This window comes from Pavona decussata, unplaced genomic scaffold (assembly GCF_977016875.1).
Source record: "Pavona decussata unplaced genomic scaffold, jaPavDecu1.1 SCAFFOLD_6, whole genome shotgun sequence".
Lineage (NCBI taxonomy): Eukaryota > Metazoa > Cnidaria > Anthozoa > Scleractinia > Agariciidae > Pavona > Pavona decussata.
The window spans coordinates 6,948,610-6,972,864 of NW_028145430.1; the positions used below are offsets into that span (position 1 = coordinate 6,948,610).

General features: G+C 37.9%; 4 protein-coding genes across 6 annotated transcripts in view; 2 read left to right on the plus strand and 2 right to left on the minus strand.

Annotated features, from left to right (window-relative positions):
- LOC146489505 (uncharacterized) overlaps positions 1–22,750 on the minus strand; it is an 88,950-nt gene extending 66,200 nt beyond the window's left edge. Inside the window, exons 1-2 of one of the 2 annotated variants that reach the window (XR_014864653.1) lie at positions 22,577–22,710; positions 22,145–22,166 (exon numbers count right to left, since the gene is read on the minus strand). Coding sequence is in view for 1 of the 2 variants with exons in the window: in XM_085109223.1 (XP_084965349.1) it covers positions 22,577–22,621 (45 nt within the window). In the remaining variant the exon portion in view is untranslated. Of the gene's footprint in view, positions 1–22,144; positions 22,167–22,576 lie in introns of those variants that run through there. The other variant, XM_085109223.1, reaches the window with a different exon arrangement.
- LOC146489511 (uncharacterized) lies at positions 4,274–13,595 on the plus strand. 2 transcript variants are annotated; one of them, XM_085109187.1, is made up of 16 exons: positions 4,274–4,905; positions 5,164–5,269; positions 5,625–5,851; positions 6,194–6,243; positions 6,650–6,731; positions 7,094–7,261; positions 7,695–7,840; positions 8,011–8,119; positions 8,332–8,415; positions 8,735–8,915; positions 9,372–9,461; positions 9,655–9,726; positions 9,962–10,022; positions 10,178–10,246; positions 10,433–10,620; positions 11,201–13,595. In XM_085109187.1, exons 1-16 carry the CDS (start codon positions 4,447–4,449, stop codon positions 11,788–11,790), a joined length of 2,682 nt encoding a protein of 893 aa, XP_084965313.1. In that variant the 5' UTR covers positions 4,274–4,446; the 3' UTR covers positions 11,791–13,595. The 2 variants fall into 2 exon arrangements, with proteins under 2 accessions (XP_084965313.1, XP_084965318.1); XM_085109192.1 differs by having other exon boundaries at positions 5,631–5,851; positions 11,201–13,594.
- LOC146489512 (uncharacterized) lies at positions 14,976–16,445 on the plus strand. The gene is made up of 2 exons (XM_085111690.1): positions 14,976–15,159; positions 15,472–16,445. Exons 1-2 carry the CDS (start codon positions 15,076–15,078, stop codon positions 16,423–16,425), a joined length of 1,038 nt encoding a protein of 345 aa, XP_084967816.1. The 5' UTR covers positions 14,976–15,075; the 3' UTR covers positions 16,426–16,445.
- Positions 16,543–21,068, minus strand: LOC146489513 (uncharacterized). Its single transcript, XM_085111682.1, has 6 exons — positions 20,567–21,068; positions 19,272–19,407; positions 18,829–19,019; positions 18,171–18,315; positions 17,951–18,010; positions 16,543–17,786 (listed from the first exon to the last, which is right to left on the minus strand). Exons 1-6 carry the CDS (start codon positions 20,738–20,740, stop codon positions 16,978–16,980), a joined length of 1,515 nt encoding a protein of 504 aa, XP_084967808.1. The 5' UTR covers positions 20,741–21,068; the 3' UTR covers positions 16,543–16,977.
- Positions 22,751–24,255: the final 1,505 nt, after the last annotated feature.

The window sequence follows — 24,255 nt, forward strand, 5'->3', positions numbered from 1 at the left end:
GACAAAAAACGGAAACTGAAAATGTAGCAGTACGCGGATAAGAGAAGAAATACAGCTGTGATGAAAATCAAAGTCGGAGACACGGTATTGTGCGAACAAGAACGGAAACACAGCTTAACGCCGCTGTATGACCCGGACCCAATGGTGGTTATTGGTGTCAAGGGAAGCATGATCACAGCCAAGAACGATGTGAAAATTCGTACCAGGAACTACGCGGATTGGAAGCTGTTTAAGAACGGGTGTAGAGAATCGGTTCAGTGTGACGACTCCGACAGTCAAGACACATTTGAGCCGGACGCTGTTACCGTGGGCAGAGCAGGTTCGGAGCAGCCCGGAACAGACCGCGGAGAAAACGCGGTGCCAACGGATAGAATACGCGAACCTCAGCATGGACAACAGCAGCCCAGAGCCCATCTTCGATCAGACCATGATAGTGACCGTGAACAAAGACATGCAGCCCGTGACAGGCCCAGGAGGAAAATAACGTCTACAAAGGACACTAGATACAAAAACTTTGTCTGTGAATAACAATATTTATTCGTTTATTTTGTTTATTGGTCACTCCTTAGAATTTCAGCCACAGAATCCAAGAAGAACCATCTTGTATAGCATCGTTAATAACACCATAGGAAAGTACTTAGCATTTAAATGGTGACATTTTGGTATTTTATCAAAGACCTAAGGTTATCTCACCTTCCCTGTGCGGATTAAAATTGAAATATGTTTTACCAGTAAATTGTGCCTTTTTAGGATTCTATCGCTGATGTTAGTGAGAGAGAGCCAGGTGAAGTGAGGCCTCGAGATCCAATGGCTGTTCTGTTGAACTGCATTCAGAATTACAGACCGCCAGCTGATAACAGCACCAGCGAAGGAGAGTTGTTAACAGAGCATCTGCGCATGTTTAGTAGAGGTCAGAGAAAGACTGAATCAAAGGAACCTGGTGAAGTAGGTGAGTGATACTGTTGGCGCTAGTTTATAATTATTTATCAGAATTGCTTAAGAATAATCATCCAGGCAAATCTCTTAGTATTAGGACGTTCACTGAATTTTGTTCTTGATTACCCCTTTCATTCCAGGAGTCAACAAAGACAAAAATAAACAAGTTGAGTCTGTGGTTAGACTTCTCAACTGAAAGCTATTCAGTAGTACTTTTTATCTTAGTCGCTCTTCTCAGCATTGTCGTGTTGTTACTTTACTCCACATTGTCTGTCTTCACCCGTGTGTATAAATGGGTATCGGCGACATATTGCTGGGGATAACCCTGCAATGGACTAGCATCCCATCCAGGATAGTGAAGAGGAGTACTATTAATCCAAGTTGCTTTTATATAGTACAACAAACCAGCTTAAAGTGCGACTAAAAACAAGTACATCAGGTAACAATTTTTCACTTCTTTGTTATTTGCAGTCCCAAGGAAACTCTCTTCCGGTGAAGTGGTAGTGTGGGAGCCGTCCGGTGCTGTTGGGAACCTTCCTCCTCCTTTACCTGAGAAATTCACTTCGTATGACGAACCTGTGGATATGAAGAACACTAAAACCTCGGCGGTACTCGAAGTCTCTCCGAGGAATGCCGACGGAGAGCCGAGTCACGAGGAGCGTTCTCTTCATCCTTCGGATTTGTTTCCGGGAACGCTCGGCACTGATGTTTCTTTTCCCACTGCCAACGACAGAGAGGAAGGGAAGAAAAATGTTTTCACGAGCGAGCAAGATGGATTAGGCTTTATGGGAGAAAGTAATAGAGCTGTTGAACTTGATGAAGAAGACATTGAACCTCAACAGCCAACTAAAATCCAAGTTATGCTACCGTCAGTTGATAACAGTGTTCATGAAGAAAGCTCGGCACACGTTTCTGTTGATCAGGATACGTTTGGTGACGTATCTTCCATGTCTGGAGGCGATTTTTGAGTGCAGTGGTAGCGGTGATAATTATTTATAATAAAATAGATTGTTAGAAGCATAAAAATTGTTTCAAGGCTTTGTTTTTAAACTAAATGTTTTGAAAGTGGTCTTCAACTTGGTGTCGAAAATAATTTTGCTTACTTTGGTTTTGTCTTGCTACGATTTGTGATTGGCTAAGGAAACTCGGCCACAATTTCAACCAGTTATAAAGAAAACCAAACGTGAAGCTAACTTTCAAATATAAAGATCGTTTTACACGTATGAAGCAGTTGCAAGCAGAAGCAGAAGCATCCTGGTTGTAAATTGACCGATGCGTCGCTATATCGCCCGTCTAAACTGGTGTGAAGTAAGCAATACTGCAATGGTAGTACCAACTTGTAAACCTGAGGGAGAACAACATTGTCCTATGACGCATGCGTTGTTCTTCCTCAGTCCTTTAGAAATCGTGAGGGGGGGGGGGGGGTGGGTGGGAGTGAGGGGGTGTATAGTTTTCAAATATAAGGAGTGAGTTATACAAAAGGGAGTGGTGGAATCGGAGAAAACTGAGAAAAAAAAAAGGATACGGAAAGAATGAAAGTTCCCCAAAACTCTGAGTGTAAACCCCTCCGAAAATAATCCAACCCTAAGAAGGGCCCCAAATCCCTGTTATCTTCGATGATAAACCCAACAGACCAGAGCTGAAAGAATGGACTATTTTAGCCCGCTGTTTTAGGCTGTTAGCTTAGTGTTTCACGCTAATTTAAGTTCTTCTCATTGTCAAGCCGCAAAATGCTCTCCAATATCAAGCGCCCCGCCAACAAGTCCAACATGAATAAAGACAAGCGCTCATATTGAGAATTTTACGATGGTTGCGGAAACAACCTTTGGTCCTTAAATTTGAACATAAAAATGTTGTGTTGACGTTAGTGAGAAGTTAGGGCGCTGTTGGTCCTTCCTTAGATACGCTACTGGTCAGTTCTATATGAGGGACATTTCACAAGTACACAATTCTGTGATAAAAATAATTTTCATTTGACTGTTGCCCGGTAGAAACAAGTTTTCATTCGTCACTCGTATTTTCCAATCTTTTTCTTTCTTTCTTTTTATCACTCTTTTTTGTTCCACTCAACATGATCGATTCCACACGCTCTGGGTTGATTAGCAAAATCTTTATTAATGTATTACTGAAAGACTACATAATTTCGTATCTTTATCATCTACGGATTACAAGTCGTGTCAAATCAAGTTCTAGGTGAAATGCTGCGACCCCGTTTAGCACGCTGTTACATCTGTGAACGCATCAGAGATGAGCTCCCAACCACCACTGGGTGGTAGATTGGCTTCCTTGTGTGCAGCGGACCTTTGGGTTGATGTAGTCATAGAAGCCAAAGTTGTCTTCCTCTTTCACTGAACCCGCCTTTGGCCTAAACTGACAGGTAGGGTATGTACTGTCAGTATGCAGGAAGAGGCTGTTAGCGGTCTGCCAAAAAGGTACCGTTTGGTAGATCCCGATGTGTCCACGGATGTTGATGTATTCAACTTTCTTGCATTTGTTGGTAACAAGTTCATCCACAATGTTGAAGTCCTTGAAGCTTCCCCGAACGTAATCTCTGAAATCGACGCCGTGGGTCGGGTAGCTGCATGTTGCTCGCCAGTGAGTGGAGTGACTCTGTAGGGACTTCATTCGTGCCAAACTCAGGCGGTACAGATTCCAATTCTGTGCGTTCTCGTTCACTGGAGAGTTGTACCTGAAAGGAATCTTCCGAAACGCGGGCAGCTTACGATTTAGAGTACTCCAGGATATTATTAGGGTCCATGCAGTTCCAGGCTCGGACTTGAGATCACAGTAAGCCGGGTAACTGTTTCCGCCATTATCGTAAAGTCTGTAGACGCCACATTTTGAGGCTCCTTTCAGCAGATAATCGAGACAGGAGATTGGACGGAAGAGTTTTCGCTGGAATTTAGTTGATTTAGGACAATCGTCTCCCTAGAAAAAAGAGAGAGAGAGAGAGAAAAAAAAAAAAGAAATTAAAATCGTTGACCTTTGTGGTACGAAAAATATTGCAATATTGTCCACTACTTCATTAATGTACAGATCAGTTCAGACGTTGACATTGTGAGGAGCGAATTCAGGGATCAACTTGGTCGACCGGATTTGTTGTTGTGATTGCTTTGATTTTAATCTTTCCCGGTTTGAAGATAGTTTGAAATCCCGATCATATTTTCATTTATTTTTTTTGCTAAAATATCTTGAAAAGCGACTGAAATTACAAAAAAAGAAAAACTTGTGAGCTTTCACTCGGCAAGAAAAACTCGAAACTTAAACATTAGTGTATGAAGTATTTTACCTTGCATCCCAGTGTAAGAACTTGTTTGTGCGGTCCGTCTTCAGCCACCCGTATCTCGGGTTCTAAATGGGTTAAACCCTACTCTTCTAAATTTAGAACAACGGGTACCGTCCGTTCTAAATTATCTTTTGTGCCAGCTTACATGACAAGGAATCCAATTATTGGGATTAAATACAAAATGGCGGACGGGGTTTAAAAAAAGCCAAAAATATCGTCTGATCATGAAGCGCTTCAAGCCCGTTTCATTTAAGGCAAAGTTCGTTGACCGCAGTGGTTCAAGGAGGCAAGACATTTCTTTGTCGCTAGAGCGCCGTACGATTGGAAACAGTTCGACAGCATCGCCTGTGCCTGCAGTCAATCGCGAGATCGAGCACTGCACCAATGTATACCTGGCTGAAGATACAGAGCATGCATCTGCATCTGGCGATTTTCGGCATTCTGTAAGCGCCCACCAGAATCGCCGAATACAGGAAGAAATTAAGTGGAGCGAATTGAGGGAACGTCTTGTGAATACAGAGATCGAGAACTCGTTCCTTCCCAATACTACATGTGTTTGGTGCCACGAAACTGCGGCCGTAGCAAGATGCACTTACTGCGGGCCTCAAATCTACTTGTGCCTCAACTGTTCTAAAAGGCTCCACGGAGGCATTAACACTTATCATGTGTTGGAACTATGGAAAGTAAGTTCCAGTAGAAAATTTGTATTAACTTTTTCATATTTACAATGCATGATTGTGATATAATCGTATAATCTCATTCAATTAATTAAAATAAATAAATAAATAAATAAATGATTGTAATGACGGTCTTCTATTGCTGGAAGCTGAATTATATCTTCCTCCTTATTGGTACTTGTGAAGAAGAACATTGTAAATGCCATGTAAAAGGAGAAAAATACAAAGTGATCTACAGCTAACCCACTGTCTTTTTCATTGCAGGATGGAATGTTTGTTCCACTTTTCCCCAACCACGATGTTTTGGCCCGAAGTGACCACGAGTGCTCCTCAGGGGAAATTCGGATTGTACAGTGTATAGATGAACATGGTGAGCACAAATATATTTATGCTTATTTGTTTATTTTACATGTTTTATGTTTGTGCACAGCTTTTATTATGATTGCATTGGCATAGGGTGCCAAAAATGTTGATAATTTTGTTCCACTGTACTTGATTGTAAATGCAGTTTCATTAATAATAGCTAGTGTATCAAACTGCTGGTTATATTGGCCCTGGACTTTATATATCTTCATAAGTGATTTTTATTCGTCTACATATACTTAGTGGGCTGGGGGAGCTAATACAGGATGGTTTATAAGCATGAGCATGAAAAAGGTTACCGGTAAACAGTAAGTATTGACAAACAAGTTTAAATAAGATTATTTATAAGGACATTTTTTTAAACCTAGGAAACCATCATTCAAAGAAGATCCGTTTCTGCCAGTGCGAGCATCCAGCTGTCACCTTGGTACGACTACATCTGTGGCCTGGTTCACCGGACAGACCTACCACTGCCTTTCAGTTTAGGCTTATGGATCAGGTCACAGATATGTTTATAAGCTGTAAAGTGTCTCTGAAAGAATTCACTGCCATGCTTGAATTGAAAAGGCCACTTTTACAGCCAAAGATTGTAAGTTCTTCACATGTAAATTACACTTTGTTTATAAATTATACATATTTTCACTAATACTACTGTACATGTACCTGCATTTTGTTATTAAGCTACTTTTGCTCTGAGTGACTCAAAGGAGTACCAATTGCAGTATCCTGTTATTTTTAATTTTTAATTTTTTAATTGACTGATTGACATGCGGTCACCATGCGGTCACCATGCGGTCACCATGCGGTCACCATGCCAGTTAGGTTACAGTAAACCTTCCTGAATAACACGAGTGAGCTAGTGTGCTTCAAAAAAGTGCACATGTACATGTGAAGCCTAAGCCTTATAATTTGCTTCTTTACTTTCCTGTAGGTCAATTCAATATACTCGATTTTAAATTCTGGCTGTTTTGAAGAATACAGGTACTGTAAGAAGAACATTGTACTGACATGCATGTTGTGACTATAATTATATTCAAATATCATATGTTATCAGGTAAATTGCCAATTTACCATAGTAACTAAGTTTTTTCAATTTACCATAACACCTACTGGTTTTATTTAATTATCAAAAAAATTCAATAATATATTAATATATTACTGTAAATAATTGCAATTTCCCATAGTTTTATTGGTCTAGAGACAGTGGTTCAAAGTCATATGCTAGCCGGGCCACAAATATGCTAGGTGTGCATGGTGTGTAGCAAGAGTGCTTGTTAAGTAGATCTTGTAGTATTTTGTGTGTTTTAGATCCATAATTTGTGTAATTTACATAATTTAAGTAGTATTAGGTTTTTCATTTTTTAAGCTTGATTAATCTGTCTTTCAGATTCTTTAAATATCATCTGCAGCACTTGGTTAGGCACTGTCCAACCATTGATAATGGTTCAAATTGCCCAGTCTGCCCAGAGGTAATAAAATTTTATTACAAATGCATGCCCCTGACTTTTTTTTGGAATTGCAATAAAAAAGCACGCAACGAGCAGATTCACAGATCAATGCAGCATGCACGTCCTCACACATCTGGAAGGCATCAGATGCATGCCCTGCAAAAACCTGTATGTGATCCAGAAGCGCATGCCCACCCAAATACAGCAGGACAGCATTGGCTCGAGTCTAACTTAGCCTAAATTACATTTAGCCGCATTTAATTAAATATCTCAATCCATTAGTTAGTAGCTTTAATAGATATTTTATAATTATCTTTTATACTGCATTTCCAATAATAGTACATTGAGGTAGTATCCATTTTAATTCACATCTTTGTTCATAGGATAAAGGAATTCTTATAGAATGTATGGATGCATGCTTTGGCCTATCAAGAAAGCGGTCACAGGGATATGGCTTTGCAACTCCAAAACACCAAGATCTTTTCTTTGGGGATCAGAATGACGTGGACAACTTTGTTGACCATTATAGTGAAACTAGTGTGTCTGAACAGGTATGCTAACTATTAATAAAGAATTCTTATAATGTGTGGTTCCAGAAAATATCCACACCCCCATGGATGGTCATTGGAAATTCTGAGAGGGAGGGTGCTCCTAACAGCCAAACTTTTTAAGGGAAAGTATGAAGCAAAACTTGAAATTCCAGGGGGGTGGGAGGCTCCAAATAAAAACAGAAACATCCTTAGGGGAGGTACATGTATGGGTATTTTCTTCATACAATGAAAAAAAAAATTATGATAATAATAATAATAATAATAATAATAATAATAATAATAATAATAATAATAATAATAATAATAATAATAATAATAATAATAATATATGCAACACTTGTAAAACAAACTCTCTTGTTTGTTAATATTACTTTAACTTCATTGTCAGATTATTGTTAGTATTATTTATTATTATCTTTATTATTATTAACAGAATTGCAACCATTTCCATGCTGGTGAAGTCCTTCCCAATTTGAGGTCAAAAGGAAAAAACAAGTTGTTTGATGAGAAGGGAGTATTTGGAAGTGTTTGCCGTCATGACTTCCCAAAAAGCTTTATTAGCATCAAACATGGTGAAAGGTATGTACATGTATTTTACTCTTAGTTTAGTGAGTAAAACCAGTTGGAAATAACACTTTAATCATACATGTACATGCCATAACTTAATTGTCATTACTGAAGGCTTTATATTTCCCTGAATGTCTTGCACTGCTAATTTATGTCTAAATGTTTTGTGTTTTTGTTTTTAGAATTTCCTATTCTGTTTATGAACTCCAAAAGCTAAAAGAAGTATCAAAACCAAATATACAGCTCATTGTAATGTATGATGTAGCTTGTATTTTGTCAAAGCATATTCAGGTAAAAGTACTTAAATTATTTTTGTTTGTCTATAATTTATGTTATAATAGTGTGATAGTTTTTCCATCGTGACCAACATTGCTGTGTTTTCCACAGTTCGTCCAGTTCGTCACAGTATAATGACTTGAACATCATAATACAACCTTTTGAACCAAGCAATTAGTTATGTGAAATTATCTGCATTGATTGCATGAGTTTATTTTTCTTTTTAGAATAATGCATCTCTTTCTTCTCTGGCCAATATTCCACTAGCGATTCCCATATTTCACTGTTATGGGCACAAGGCAACATGCCAGGTTTGTAACACCATTCACAGAATAGTTGTATTTACACCATTCCGCGGTACAAATACACGTACATGTATATGAATTTCATAACTATATTCATCTGACATATTCACAGTAGTATGGTTTTGGGAATTTATTATACACTACACACTGAGCATTAACTTAAACATATTTATTGTATAATTGCTTTTAGCCTGCTTGACACTGAAATTTCTCAGTTAATTGGAACCTCTCTGCCATGTCCATTGCAGTGCCAGAACATGCCTTTTGTGCAAATAACAGTGAGGAATTAATAGTTGCTTTCTGTTCTGTTCACATATGTATGCAGGTAAAATTCAGTCCACGTAGAACTAAAGGAGTTGGTCTGACAGATGGAGAAGGAACAGAGAGACTCTGGTCATTTCTTCGTGACTTCTCTACAATAACTAAGGAGATGTCCCCTGAGAAGAGAATCGACACTCTTAATGATGGCCTACTGCATTATGGAAAAGGGATTGTTAAGAAGCTAGGTTTGTAATTCATTTCCTCTTTAGTAACATTAAGCTATCTTAATTATTTCTATATAACAACAGAAAAACAAACGTGCATGCACACATGCACTGTCATTAATAATAATAATAATAATAATAATAATAATAATAATAATAATAATAATAATAATAATAATAATAACAATTATAATAATAATAATATTAATGTGAAACGTGTCATGTTATTGACAGACGCTCCTGACTTCAGTAACGTTTTATGACTGTTTGAAGCCTTGTTTTCATTTTTTCAATTTTTATTCCCATTTTAACACATTCTAGTATATAAATTGTCTTCATTGCATATATAATAATAATAATAATAATGATAATAATTATTATTATTATTATTATTATTATTATTAATATTATTATTATTATTATTAGTTAATTATTCATTTGTTATTTTCCTTTTATTCCTTTTTTTTTTCTTTTAAGGTCCTGTTCTTAAGTCCAAACTCTTGAGAGCAAAAGAACTATTTAGTAATACTTGCAAACAGCTTGATGAAATGTTTAAAAGTTTGCCAGGTATTCTTCATTTCTTTGACATAATTGCTTGTTCTAAGTGAAGCTAATACTTGTTCTCCTCGCAAGTTCCTCATTGAAACGATGCGACCCATACGCGTACTGTGCGTACAGTGGATACCGTATGAAAAATGGCTTAGAGCATTTATGCTTTGGCATCAATTGCTAATTATTGCTATATTTTTGTGTTCATTAGTTCCTTATCATCATGATACAATTCAAGAATGGATGAACTTAGAAGAGACTGCCATTGATCCTGTAGAATCTGGTAAGCGTGACTCTTCTGTTAGCGGATAATTAAAGCTCTAAATTATATTGTTCACTGATGACCTTTGTGTACTAGCCAGTCAGATCGTTTGAAAACTAAATAGTACTTCTTTTCATGTCAATGATGTGCAAGTAAAGGAAAGATTAAAGGGATAGTCGTCGATTCATACTAAAGAAAAGTATGTTGCATTTTCATGATTTTGGTAACAATGGTTGACCTTTGTTGCTGCATTCAGTTCTTACGCAGGAATGGGATGAACTTTACGTTGAGCTGATGTTGAAGTCCAAAACCATCAGGTGAGGTTTCTTAAGTATTTACACTGTTCACAAAACAATCTGTTTCCAATACATGTATGACATCATACAGCCTTGTTAAACGACAGATTCAGCTCTGGCGAAAGCAAATATCACAATATAACTCTCATACTAAAATAAAGCCTTTTTTCGGATAGGAATGACCTTGCTTATGCCGAGGCCACTGATGATGACAAACTCTTGGAAACACAACGCAAGCTTGACAGGTTTTTTTTTTCTCTCTTTTTTTAAATGTTGTATTAGAATTATGTTTTCCTTTTTCTGAAAACACAGAAAAACATTACCAATAGTCACCAATCATTTTACGGCTGGGTTAGACCGATTATACTTATAAGGAAATTTTGCAGTTTTATGAATGCAGATTTTTACTCTGAAACGTATATTTTTTTAAGGAACGTAAAACGATTGGAAGCTCTTGAAAAGAAGCATGGAGTTCGACAGCGTTGGCAGGAACATGAATCACCGTTCTTAGCTGCAAAGAGACGCCTCGACGAAAAAAATAGCAGGCGGCAAATGTTGCAACTCCACAAGTTGGCTTCCGAAAGGACTTTCTTATTGGAAATGAAACGAAAATATGCCGGTAGAGAACCTTAATAATATTTTTAAATCCCCGTTTACCCTTAGTATTCAGTAAGATGTCATCTGAGCACTTTTTAAGGAATCGTGGATTTGTATGTGCCGGTGCAGATAGAATAATGAACAACAAAAAAGTGTATTATTTAATAACTGTTTTAATAAGTAGTCTTGAAATTTATTAATGATAAGTAAGAAACGGGAGATTCTGCACCTGACGTTAACCTTTTCCATCTAGCTATTAATTCCACCTAAAGGAGCTACGGAAACCTAACCTGTGGGAAACCTAAACAAAATGGTTTGCTAAGGAAGAAAAACACCAAATGGTTGATTCTAAAACAAAAAGAAACGAGGATGCTGAAGATGGAGAAGATTGAAACGGATTGGAAATGATGATTTTGAAAAGTTTAGCTTTTTTTTTTTTTTTTTTTTTCAAAATAAATGAACAATGACGTAGCTTTAAACAAACCTGTCATAACTTAGTTTATTGACGCGAGATGCTTTGAAGTTCATAAAATTCAATGCGTGTATTTGTAACCTTGTCTTCCTGTAATTGCCTAATAGTAATTTAATTTGTTTCTGTCTAGACGGCCAAGCTATCGCAGTAAAGCTTTCAAAGCAGATCACCAAGGCGACGGAAAGTATGAGGAAGACGATCGCGTCCCATAATGCAATTCATGGTGCTTCTTCCCTGAACTTTGATTTAGTAAAAGATCCCTCTTGTGAGCTGTACGCGAATCTACAGTCCTGTCCTCATACGGAACATGTTGTTCCCAATGCCACTAGGAGAATGGCAATCGAGCTTCACTGCTTGAGGGAAAGGTGTGAAGAGGAAATTGAGCTGGTCACAAGTGAAATGAATAGGCTACAAGCTTTTTATTTAAAACAGAACAGCATTCTTGATTCAGCAATAAGCGAAGAGGCGACAACGGAAACACCTGAACTCAAGCTTGGATTAAACAGCTTGTTTCTTTCCAAACGTGCCGAGAATGGCAAGCAGCTGCAGACCTTGCAAAGTCTCTGGAAAGACAATGCTTCCTTTCTTCACGAGCAGAATTTAATTCCTGTTTCTTTTCACGAATTGCTGGACTCGACCATGCTACCTCAAGCTGACGAAGTCGAAAACGTTGAGGACTCTTATTCGGATTCTGAATCAGACTTTGACTTTGATGATTAGTTCTAGAGTGTAACCCCGCCATACGACCACCCCATCATTACGGCCACTTTCGTTTGTCTCTGCAAAACGCCCATACATTTTCTTATAAGAAAACCCCATTAATGAAGTCACCCCGTTAATATGACCAATGGCCACATTCTCAAATCCCAACTGCTATAATCCCTTATAATTTTACCTCGTTAATACGGCCAATTGAACCAAGTGCGGTATAGAGGAACAGTATTGAACGATACTCTCTTATTTCAATGCACCTGTAACGTGTCGTGTTAGTGAGCTCGGCCGTTAACTAATCAAACAGCAAATTTCACTACTATAACACCACTTCTGTTTATATGGAAAAGGAAATACAGCGTAAAACTCGACAAAAGTATCATCGTGAAATTTCACCCTTCCCGTTAAATCGGCCAATTTTTCACGGCCCATTAGTGGTTCCACTGTATTCTAAAGTCTGCCTTCGAGCCAAGTGGCCCATCAGGCCAAAGCCTATTCCGGTTTCTGTAGCATGAAGCGACTGGAAGTAGTTCTATCCCCACTGGATGGGATGCTAGTTCATCTTAGGGTTACCCTCACCCGGGCAGAGAAATACCATGAGCCTAAGAACACCACGCAGTAGATGCCTTGGCCAGGGCTTGAACGCGGACCGCTTAATCCAAAGTCCAGGCACTAACCATTAGAAAACCACGCCTCTCGCACCTCCCATTCTGAGACACCGTTGAAAAACGATGCGTCGTGTTGAAAGTGACCAGCATCTCAAAAACGGCTGCAAGAACAATCCCTGCTATACGAAGAATTTGCCTCCAGCCTTACAAATAGCCAACTGGTCTGACTCCTACAGTGTCTTTAATTAGTACAGCAGTGCAAAAATATATACTGGTATTTCAATAAAGTGATTTCTTTATTATCATCTTTGTATTTATTTCAAAAGCCCAAACAGTTCATGTAAATAGCCTCGGCATCCCCACTAGGAACGTCGATAGGCTAAGGATATTAGCCAGACAAATTCGTGTACCATCTATCAGAACCGGCAGGGTGGGAAGAGTCACGTTACACACTTGTTCTAAACGTATAGATACTCTTACGTTCAGGCTATGCGAAATAGTCTATAGAATCGAGCATTGGCCGTGAAATGGCAGTATCCTTGATGCCTTTGTGCCAATATCGGACCCCCTTCGCATACATCTATAATGAATGCTTACTTTGACTGCTATGCGAAATAGTCTATAGAATCGAGCATTTACCGTGAAATGGTAGTATCCTTGATGCCTTTGTGCCAATATCGGACCCCCTTCGCATACATCTATAATAAATTCTTACTTTCACTGTTATGCGAAATAGTCTATAGAATCGAGCATTTACCGTGAAATGGCAGTATCCTTGATGCCTTTGTGCCAATATCGGACCCCCTTCGCATACATCTATAATAAATTCTTACTTTCACTGTTATGCGAAATAGTCTATAGAATCGAGCATTTACCGTGAAATGGTAGCATCCTTGATGCCTTTGTGCCAATATCGGACCCCCTTCGCATACATCTATAATAAATTCTTACTTTCACTGTTATGCGAAATAGTCTATAGAATCGAGCATTTACCGTGAAATGGTAGCATCCTTGATGCCTTTGTGCCAATATCGGACCCCCTTCGCATACATCTATAATAAATTCCTACTTTCACTGTTATGCGAAATAGTCTATAGAATCGAGCATTTACCGTGAAATGGTAGCATCCCTGATGCGTTTGTGTCAATATTGGGCTCCATTCGCATATATCATAGTGAATTATGTTTATATGCGAAATCGTCCGTTACTCCTTTTCCACCCCCACCCCTCCCCCGCAAAGAAAGTTTTTTTCTTCCCATTTAACTTTCAATTAAACGCAGAATTTATATGGCTGCCTTCTCGAAATCGTTTTAATTTCATTTAATTGCACTTTTTTTTATCAAAGTGATGTATGTTTTTTCTATTGGTTGAATAGTTCAGTAGATTTCTTTTGGACCCGCGAGAGATGAGGGGGAGGGGAGGTAGAGCGTTCTCTCGCATTTGTTGTTTTCATGGTGATAACATTTTTTACTTTCAAACCATAAAAAATATTCTCGATTCCAGAGAACGAAACTACCGATTAAAACATGAGAAAACATAAACTATTATGAATTTTTAATATTACTGATCTGCGAAATTGTCTATAGAATCGAGCATTTGCCGTGAAATGGTAGCATCCTTGATGGGTTTCTGCCAATATTGGACCCCATTCGCATATATCATAGTGAAATATGTTTATATGTGAAATATTTTGTTAAATTTAGCCTCCTCTTCTTTTTCTCCCCCCCCCCACCCCTCCCCCGTAAAGAAAGCCGTTCCTTCTCATTTAACTTTCAGCTCAAGGCAGAATGTACAGGGCTGCCTTCTCGAAATCGTCTTAATATGACTTAATTGCACTTTTTTTCAAAGTGATGTGTGTTTTTTAGGTATTGGTTGAACAGTTCAATAGATTTTTTTTTTGTTGACCCGCGAGAGATGAGGGGGAGGGGAGGTAGAGTGTTCTCTCGCATTTGTCGTCTTCCTGGTGATAACATTTTGGACTTTCATTGTGAAAATAAAAAAAATATATACATGTATTCTCTTTCCAGAAAGCGAAACAACCGAATAAAACATGAGAAAACATAAACTTTTATAAATCGCTTTTTAATATTTTAACTTGGGAATTAAACCTTTCATCTTTTTGGGGATAAGGGGCGGGGAATTGTGGTATCGTTAAAGGCAAGCTTTGTGTTTTTTATGATCACACCTTCTTTATAAAACTTTTTTGCCCTGTCACCCTCCTTATAACCCTAACAATTTTCAAATGAACCCCCACCCCCGCCACCAAGGGAAGAAGGATAAATTTCGGTTAACATAATATGTTCTAATATTTATCACTTAAAACTTGCAGTTTTATGACGTTCTTTTTAATTTCTAGAATTTTAAGTAAATGTTTAATTTTCTCTCTTGCAATACCCAAAATTGGTAAAGCAGAAGTGGGAAAAAACATGCAAGGACAAATAACTTTATTAATCTGTGTATCAGTCCACCTTTCTATTGTGGGTTTACGTATTTCCGGTAGTTCAATTTCATCTTGCGAATTTAAATGCTAGGATTTGTCACATGCTAATGTATTCGAGCAAAAAGTACTCGAAATATAGTGTCAATAGTAGTAATTTTGATTTTCTCAGTGAAGCATCATAAGCAGAGAAGCGATCGTCTTTGGTATTCGCAGTTGAGTCTGTCCTATAAGTGTCATAGAATCCAAATGGCGCCTGTATCAAAGAAAGGCAAGCGGCATGATGGCTTTAACAGAAGACAACAGAGGAGCTGTCGCAGAACCGTCTACAATGTAAGAAACCCTACTTGTACTTTTTTGACGTGTATTCTAATTGTCGAGCTTATTCCAGTTTAAATTTCACCGCCATTTTTTTAAAAAAGCAATTTTCCTTCGTTCCTTCGCTGTTCACGGGAATGTCCTACAGTCATGTTTATTTAAAGAAACAAAAAAGTAACGCAATACAAAGTACGTTGTTCGCTGACCTTATGTTACGATGACTTAATACAAAAAGGAGGAGATTTTGTGCCGCAAGGGCAACTAGTTATACACGAAAAATTAGATTCTTACTGGAAGAAGAAACCTATTTTTTTTTATTACCACTAGGTTAAGATAAAATGCAAGTCAACTGGAGGAATTTGTAAGGTGGCAAATTGTAAAAAAAGGGGACAGTTTTTTAAACGGCTCGACAAACACCTGGTCAGGGCTCATCCTCAAGTAACACAACAGAAGCACAGTGCCCTTCCTAGCGTGCCCACGAGAGAAGCAGCTCATATGCGTTATCGTCAAAAAGAGGAATGTGGGCTTTGCGGGAAAACACTTTTGCTTCGGCCACACCTCAAAAAGGCACACAAAGTAAATACGTGGGATGAGTATATACAAAGACTTAAAAAACTAAAAGGAAAGAAAAGATTTCAAATAACGCCGATTGTGGAAAACTCAGATGTCCCCGCCGGAGGATTAAATTCTTTGTTAAAGGAAATTACCCCAATGGTCGCTACAGATGAGGGGAAACAAAGACCGAATAGCCGAAAGCTTATACCCGCTGCAAAGAAAGAAGATAGCAGAGATAGTGACGAATCTCCTCCAGGAAGTCCCTTAAATGTGAAAGTTCCATACAGCGAAGAAGAGTTTCTTCGCTTTTGCGTACATAACACAAATTTATATATGGTTCTTGCCACCCATCAGGCAATAAAGAGTGGCAAGAAAGACCCTGTCATATTGCTAAATTACTTAAGTAAAAATAAGTTGAACATTGAATACTGTAATTATATTGTAAATACAAACTTTATTCCAAAAATTTATGGCTACTATAGATTTGCGAGATATTATCCTTACGGAAAGGACAAATGTATATCTTGTACTTTAAAGACATGCTCTTGTGGCAAGCTTCCCAGGTCATTCTATACATTTTGTCGCAGGCCTTGCAATGAGTCACATTTTGATTGCCAAATTTGCAAAAACTGGGGGATTCGGTACCACGTATGCGACGATTTCTTTTGGTGCAAGACATGCGACGAAGCTGCAAAGAGGTGCTCAATCCCAATAGAACAACTTTAACTTTTGAGAAATTCTGTAAACATATGTAAGTAATTAACCAAAAAGCAAGTAAGTAGGAAAATCAATTATGATAATTATCTACAATCCGAGGGTAAATAAAGATTGATGATGATGATGATGATGATATACAAAATGTGACTGATTCAATGTCGAAATACGATTTTGCCACCCGTGCGCATTGGTGACTACATAAAATCATTATTTGTTTTGATGAAATTGGGTGAAAGCCAATTCAATTACCAAAAAATAATAATTGGGAAACAATTTCTTATTTTAAAATATGGCACTTTACGATAACGACTAAAAAACCTTGTACAAAATAATATGCCAAGTAAAATATGAAATGACACCTGAAAATTGCTCGAATAGGTGAAACCATGATCGGTACATTGTAATAAGACAATTATAACTTATTAGTTTGCAACTTTTTGATTGAGTAATTAGAGAAAATTTAGTCAATACTCTTTCTTTAAGAATTCATATCAACTCCAATTCACAAACATAACATATTGGTCATAATAAATACGTATGTTAAGACCATTAACGTTTCCGCTACCTCTTCAAAAGATCATAGTTTTGGAGGGTAGCTCTAATGCAGTTTTTAAATATATCTGGAAGCTCAAAGACTGGATCACCATTTGAATTTACATCTAACGATTTTTCATAATACAAGGGCCCATCATGGTCATTTTTAACGATCGATATTACTTTTATTTCTTCTAATGCTGGCAAAATTGCATATTTGTCCCCTGAATCCGCTTTGAGGTCTAGCCAGTATCCCTTTAATTTAGTTGTGGGTCGTGCAGCTTCCACATGAGACAGCGTCTGGTTGGGACAATAGAATAACCAAAAGTCCTCATCGTCTGCCTCGGTGTACAGAGGGAAGATGAGGTCCTTAGCATTTCCGCTAAAGTCCTTTGTGTTGTGCCCAACTGCTGCCCATGACTCTTGGTCGAAGAAATCTCTGCATTTCGTGTATAGAGTAAGACGCTCATCTTGGGTCAAGGTGCAGTCCTCAACATTGATGTCAGATTCTGACAAACGTTTACTACCCGACAATATCTCCCCAACGTCCACATCACTGGCAACCTTTAGCAAAGTGCTCCGTATCATCATATCTGGGACTGCTAAGGATGCTTCTGGTTGGCTGTTGGCCTGGTTATTGTTGTCGTTACTTTGTTTGGCGCCAGTTTCAATTTGAATTTCGAAGGTAATGGAATCAGCTGCCTCTACTATTGATTTGCATTGCTTTGCCCCATAGCAGTAAGGCTTTTTAAAAGTCACTCCCTCTGGAAGGCCTTCCACTGTAAAGTTCCCTCTTTGGTAAGGCACACGCGAACCAGGCTTTCCAACCGCTTCACCTTTGAAGAGAAAACAATAAAAATTAAATACAAACCACCAAACAAGTGCCAAGATTTAATTACTTGGCTTAAAAAGTGCCAGTGCATCATCTGCATCTATATACATGGATATCCTTTTCAAAGTATTGCATGACCAGTTGGTGATCCATTATGTTACAACTTACTGTATTTTTTGTTAAATAAGTCCTGTACGTGGCGGTAATTGTACTTCTTGCAATGCAAATCTAAACAACAATTGAAAGAGACAGTAATGTCAATAGTCTGGGATTTACAACAGAATAAAAGGAAACATTATAAGCCAACTTGATTAATAACAAGATTTAGCACTGCTTTCTATTAAGCTTTTTATTATGAAAACACGTCATCGTTTATCAGAATACTCACGGAAATGCTGTCTAAATTTTGCAACAACGTCAGAGTTTGTGCTCAAAAAAGCAACTCCTTCGTCCGATCCAAAATTAAACAACTCTCCATCGGCATCTAAAAACATCAGTGCACTGTGACATCCAAGATCTTCAAGTAGCATAACCTACAATCAATGCAAAAAAATGTTTTAAAAAAATAAGATTTCATATACGCGTGTAAAATCTAGTCATTGTGCCACATTTTACTGTAAATTTCCTATCACGTTTTCAAAAGCAAACATATAGGAGGAGGGTAAGTAAATAAGTAGGTAAGTAAGTCAGTCAGTCAGTCAGTCAGTCAGACAGTCAGTCAGTCAGTCAGTCAGTCAGTCTGGTTTGTTGTGGTTAGATGGAGTAGGGTAAGTAGGGTAAGCTGGTACGATAGTACGTGTTTATGTATGTAGGTAGGTGTAGGTAGGTAGGTAGGTAGGTAGAAAGGTAAGTAGGTAGGAAGGTAGGTAGGTAGGTAGGTAAGTAGGTAGGTAGGTAGGTAGGTAGGTAGGTAGGTAGGAAGGTAGGTAGGTAGGTAGGTAGGTAGGTAGGTAGGTAAGTAGGTAGGTAGGTAGGTAGGTTGGTAGGTAGAGGCATATTGTTTTTAAGAGAGAATGATCTCAGGTTAGTTGGTTAGTTGGTTGTACCTCGGCCAGTAACTGCCTTCGATGTCTGGTAATAAGTCTCTCTATTTCATCTTGCAACAACTTAGAAACATCAGGTTGCCTGTAGTTTTTAGCCACGTCATCATACTTCTTTTTTTCGTCCTGTGAAAGGGCCCTCCATTTTGAAGCTGCAAAGCGATTTCTTTCTTCCATTTTCAACCCTCGACACTCCTCTTGAAAAAGAAATGTTAAGTAAGGCTGTGAAGTAAAATTTACCTTAAATGAATGGTAACTGGCGGAGAAATTTTACTTTAAGGTAAGAGATTCAACATATATTTACCATGCAAACATGGATACGATCTGAAGTAATCCAGCTCATATGTTTTTCAATGAGAACGTCTAATCTAACATTGCCTGTATGTAGTATCGAACTTGATATACGAAGGTGTTTAATAGCTAAACTGTTAAATCAATCTTTACATTACCGGTTCTGAATATTTCAGCACAAAAAATATTGTATGGGTTGGGGCCTCTTTGCATAGGGGGTAGCTTGATTTTCTTGCTTGGCTGTTCAGTTGCACCACTTTGTCTCCTCTTTGAACGTTCATTGCCTATCCATTTCTGAAATTCATAAGAATAAAAAACATGTCAATTTAATATTAACACCTTTTACTCGAGTAATGTAAAAGTGGCGAAAATAAGGCGATATCGGAATATTAAACAAAAGAAAAAAAAAACGATTTCAAAACAAAGCCAGGTTTACATATTGACTTTTTCCTAATATTATCCTAACGATTATATCAAATGGCACAACAAAGGTATGTCATTAATTAGGGAGAAGGACCATGTTATCCCCTCTCCTTCTTTTTGAATTAAATACTTGCATTGTAACATTTTTTGACGAGGATCTCAAGCTTTCTATTTTCATAAGACCAACAGTTCCAGGAAAAAAAAACACTCTATTGCCTTTATTGTCCACAGCTAAATTTTCCTCTACTTCCAACAATCTCGTTAAAACACGGGGAATATGGACATTAAATCATTTAAACTGTTAGGACTACAACCTGCAGAGCAAAAAGGTTACAAACGAAAAGAAAAGGAGACAAGAAACCCACTACATAAATTAAAGGAAACAAAACATGGCAAGAAATTATTACTTTTCCATACTTCGACTAAAAAGGAAAGGAGAAATCTCCGGCCCGTCCCCGCATAAATGCTCCGGTTCCGAAGCTCCGAAATCCTCGTTTCAAATAAAGTGCAATTTTGTATAGGTAATTATTATATAATTATTATAGGTAAGGTACACCCTGTAATTTTTTTGTGGTGAATTCCAGGAACAGAGCGATAGAACACCGACTTCAGGTGCAAGATTTCCTATATTCTACCTAGAAAGCCGCAGTTCTATACTGACTGTAAAAAAAAAGGTTTCTTAGGTGACAGCACGTGAGTTCAAATTCGAGCGTGACACACACGAGGATATTGCACAATCGTACTTACAACAAAGGAAACTTTGTACTTTATCGATGCCAAAATACCAAATTAAAAAAAAAAGCACTATAGCTTTCATTTATAATATACAAGTTACACTTCAACCGATACTTATGGTTATTTCTGTCGCAAAATTTCATTCCAACGAGGTATGTACCCGGTATTCTCATTAAGTCTCCTAAATACACTACAGAAATAACTTACTTCTCGCCCTAGTGGTAATTAAGAAGGAAGATTTGCCCTGATTACGCTGTTTAAATAGGGGAACAAGAACAATGACTTGTAAGCTTACCTCAACCTTATTCCTTGGAAGACGAGTTTCTTCAGCTGCACGGGTAATCATTTGATCATACTGGCGGCCAGTACCAATCATCCCACCATCATAATGTTGTTTAAGAATATTCTTTTGAATGTCGGTCAACATATTGTAGGTTTGAGCACGCGGCTTACTCTTTTGACTTGCCATGTTTAAATGAGAATCACCGAAATAAAAAGGCAGATGATATTTCAATCGAGGTCAGATTATGTTTGAACTGTTTCAACTTGATCGCGAGTTTGAAGTGAAGCTATTTCAAAATTTCCGGAGTGACAATGTCTCATTTCCGATTACGTAAAAGAAAGGAATTAAAGATTAAAATTACATCAACTGAGGACAAGAGTTTGTTTTTCTCTGATAAATCTAGCAAAAGCAAAATACAGTGATTCCATACTTTAATTGGTGGCTTTGCAAATCTTGAGTTCGGGTTTACACATTACTTTACATGAGTCATGTGTAATTATTTGACTGGCATGACAATTTCAATAGCGGGACCTTTTCGCATCTAATAGGCCCAAAAAACACAGCTGAATATGGTCTGGTATAGGGTGAAGTATCAGAGTCCCAGCTGCACACCCTTACCCAATAATTACACCCCCTCCCCCCCCCCCCCCACCCATCCCTACCCGTCTGGATTTAATGCAATGTTTGCATCTTCAGGCATTTTTTATATATTTCAGCTACTAGTAATATAAAACTAGAATCTTGGGATCTTACCGTATTTAGCGTAGGCTTGATAACTCGGAAAATGAGAAAGGCGGACCAGACACGAGAGAGAGACGTAAATCGAACCTATATTTGGCGATGCTGTTTTCATATTTAAGAAACGGCTCCCATTTTATTCTGGTCTTGTAGAAAGGGTCTTGCCCAAAAGTAACTAACATGTGGTGTATAATGGGCCAGAAAATAGACAATAATGGGGCAAGGAGTATGAGAGGTTGGCGGCATATACCCAGAAATAAATGACCCAATGACCTCCCCTCCCCCCCCCCCCCCCTGCTCAAACATTCACCCTGGATACATAACCTCCGACGCGGCACACACACAGACATTAATATTGATTTTAAAGGCTATTCTGATGATTATTTTCCTGTAGTTATAAACATATAAAGACACGGAACCACCGCGAAAGCCCTCAAAATGTTAAGCTTATCGAGGTGATCAAGATTCAATTCGTGCACAAACATATCGTAGTTTAGTACGCTTCGTTAGACCATACCCAACTAGCCGCTAAAGTATTTTAGGTAAAAGGCCAAAACTCTCGTCCTGGGCTTCTCTGCTGTAAGCACTAAATGGGTTCTCAGCATTAGGTGCTCCAAAGGAGAGCAAAGAGTTGAATTCAAACACCAAACATAATTACAAATATTTTTTTCTGTCCGCCATTTTGGATTAATTTTGCGCATTTTCATATCTAAATGCTGATTGGTCAGCTTCCTCACAATGGTAGCAATTGTCATGTAAGCTGGCACAAAAGATAATTTAGAACGGACGGTACCCGTTGTTCTAAATTTAGAAGAGTAGGGTTTAACCCATTTAGAACCCGAGATACGGGTGCTTCAGCAGCTGCTGCAAGTGCCTAGAAGATGAAAAAAAATTTTAAACTGAGACAGTTGAAGAGTGAATATCATATTCTTGTAGTTAAACTCAGTCACGGGATTTTGTCCATCGAATAACTGAGATCCTGAGATTCCTGCGATTTTGTAGGTTAAAAAAAGGTAAACGGCGTGAGGAATTTATATTGTAATATAATTATCACTGAAATTTCTTGGTCATTCGGCGTTCCTAAGCAAAACTATAGACAAGCGTGTTCAGCCCTAAAATAGGCTCAATAAAACAGTCATTTCCTTCCCTTCCGGGTTAGGTCCATGCATCGCTCACCGGTTTGAATTTCGTTCCTAACATTTTGAGTTTGGCGATTATTTTGCACGCTTAACGCTGGAAAAGGACGTTACATGGATAGTGTTTTGTCGCAGACGAAACACTTACGAGAAAAGTGATGCCAATAAAAACCGCGATTATCTTAAATGCCATCGTTAGTTTTCCTTGAAATACCGTTTTGGATTTAACTCGAAGAAAGAAACAGGGTTTGGAAACCGCTTCTGCTGACCGCAAGAGTATCTCCTCAACAAGCGAGCAGTCTAGGCTGTGTGTTATATTACGTAGCACTAAAATATCAGGTAAATAAATTGAAAACACGAAAACGTTTTCCATTTAACATGTTTTGTGGACTAGACAAAGGAAGCAAAAAATTGTTGCTTTGACAATGATGTTAACATGTGTGCCATTTTCCTTTTTTCTTGTATGGTTCATTTCTAGAGCAGTGCACGGCAAGCAAGCTACAAAGTCTGGGATCATTCATTTATCCAAGAGACAACTCTTAATTGAATGCAGATTCTTTCGATAAAAGTTATTCTTGTTCTTGTTGACTGTTGTAGAAAGCTTTTTCCTATTGATTTTGAGGTCTTTGTTTTGCGATGTAAAACTGAATGCATTATTTCTGAGTCGGAGCAAACAATGAATTTAATTTGACATTTCAGATGGATTCCCCAGTTCCTCTTCATACTGAGAGACATAGATTGCCCTCTTTATCTGTTCCGAAGCACAAAGGAAACCTCTGTCTTCAGTTTCAGGGTAGTTCCCATTACATAAGAAAAGAGATCCGCTGCTACAAGTCGTATGTCTATACTTACGATTCACTCGCTATATTTTGTCAAAGTCAATTTGGTGGGTTCTCGTACAGCTAGTCACTCTAAGGTTGCAAGTGTTTACAGAATGAATTGGTTAGTTGTATATGTACACTGTACGCAATATTCAATATATATTCTAATTTTGGAAATTTTTAGTAAAATTTTTATATATCACACCTTACGATTTCACACCTCATTCAGATCAAGGCGTATTTTTGCATTTTTCATGTTGAGTTCAGTCAGTGATTTGAGGAACTAGTAATAACTAGTAACTAATCAAGGATTAGTAAATTGCGTTTGATTTGTCTTATCTCTGCTAAAATTATAGGGTTTTTTTTATTGTTTTGAATAAACCAGAAATTCGTTAGCAAAAATGGAGTTCAGGAATGAGGTTATCGAGAATTACCATGTACGAAACTTTGTTCTGGTACAATGCAATAAACTGAATGTAGCAAAATTCAACACAGTCAGTCATTTGAGGAATCAAATTAGTAACAATTTCTCACCTGGGGATTTACTGGCAGTGAACGTAAGGAATAAGGTAAGTCTGCATGCTGGTTTATTTAGAACTGCGCTTGTGTTCAGTTTGTCCGAATCAACAAGCCCACGAGACCCATTCACATGGGAGATAAACATTTACTTAGGAATTCGACGCAAATTATTTCGGTGCGAATCAATTTCTGGCCGGGATATTCAAACTTCGTAAACTAAAGAAATTTGGTCAAAAACTTTGGCTGATCAAATTTGAGATCTCTAGGCTCTAAAAGAGTCTCAACAGCAATTTTTGTGTTTTCCTTATATTTCTCTAAATTGATGTGGCGTTGACTTTATAGACGAATGTCCGATGGAAACCAAAAAAACGCGAATGTCCGCTTTCCACCAAACCTTAATTCTCAGCATTGATCAGAGAATCTTTTTCCAAGCACCTTATAAGTATTCTGGGTTTGAACATATTTGAAATCATTTTTATAAAAATTA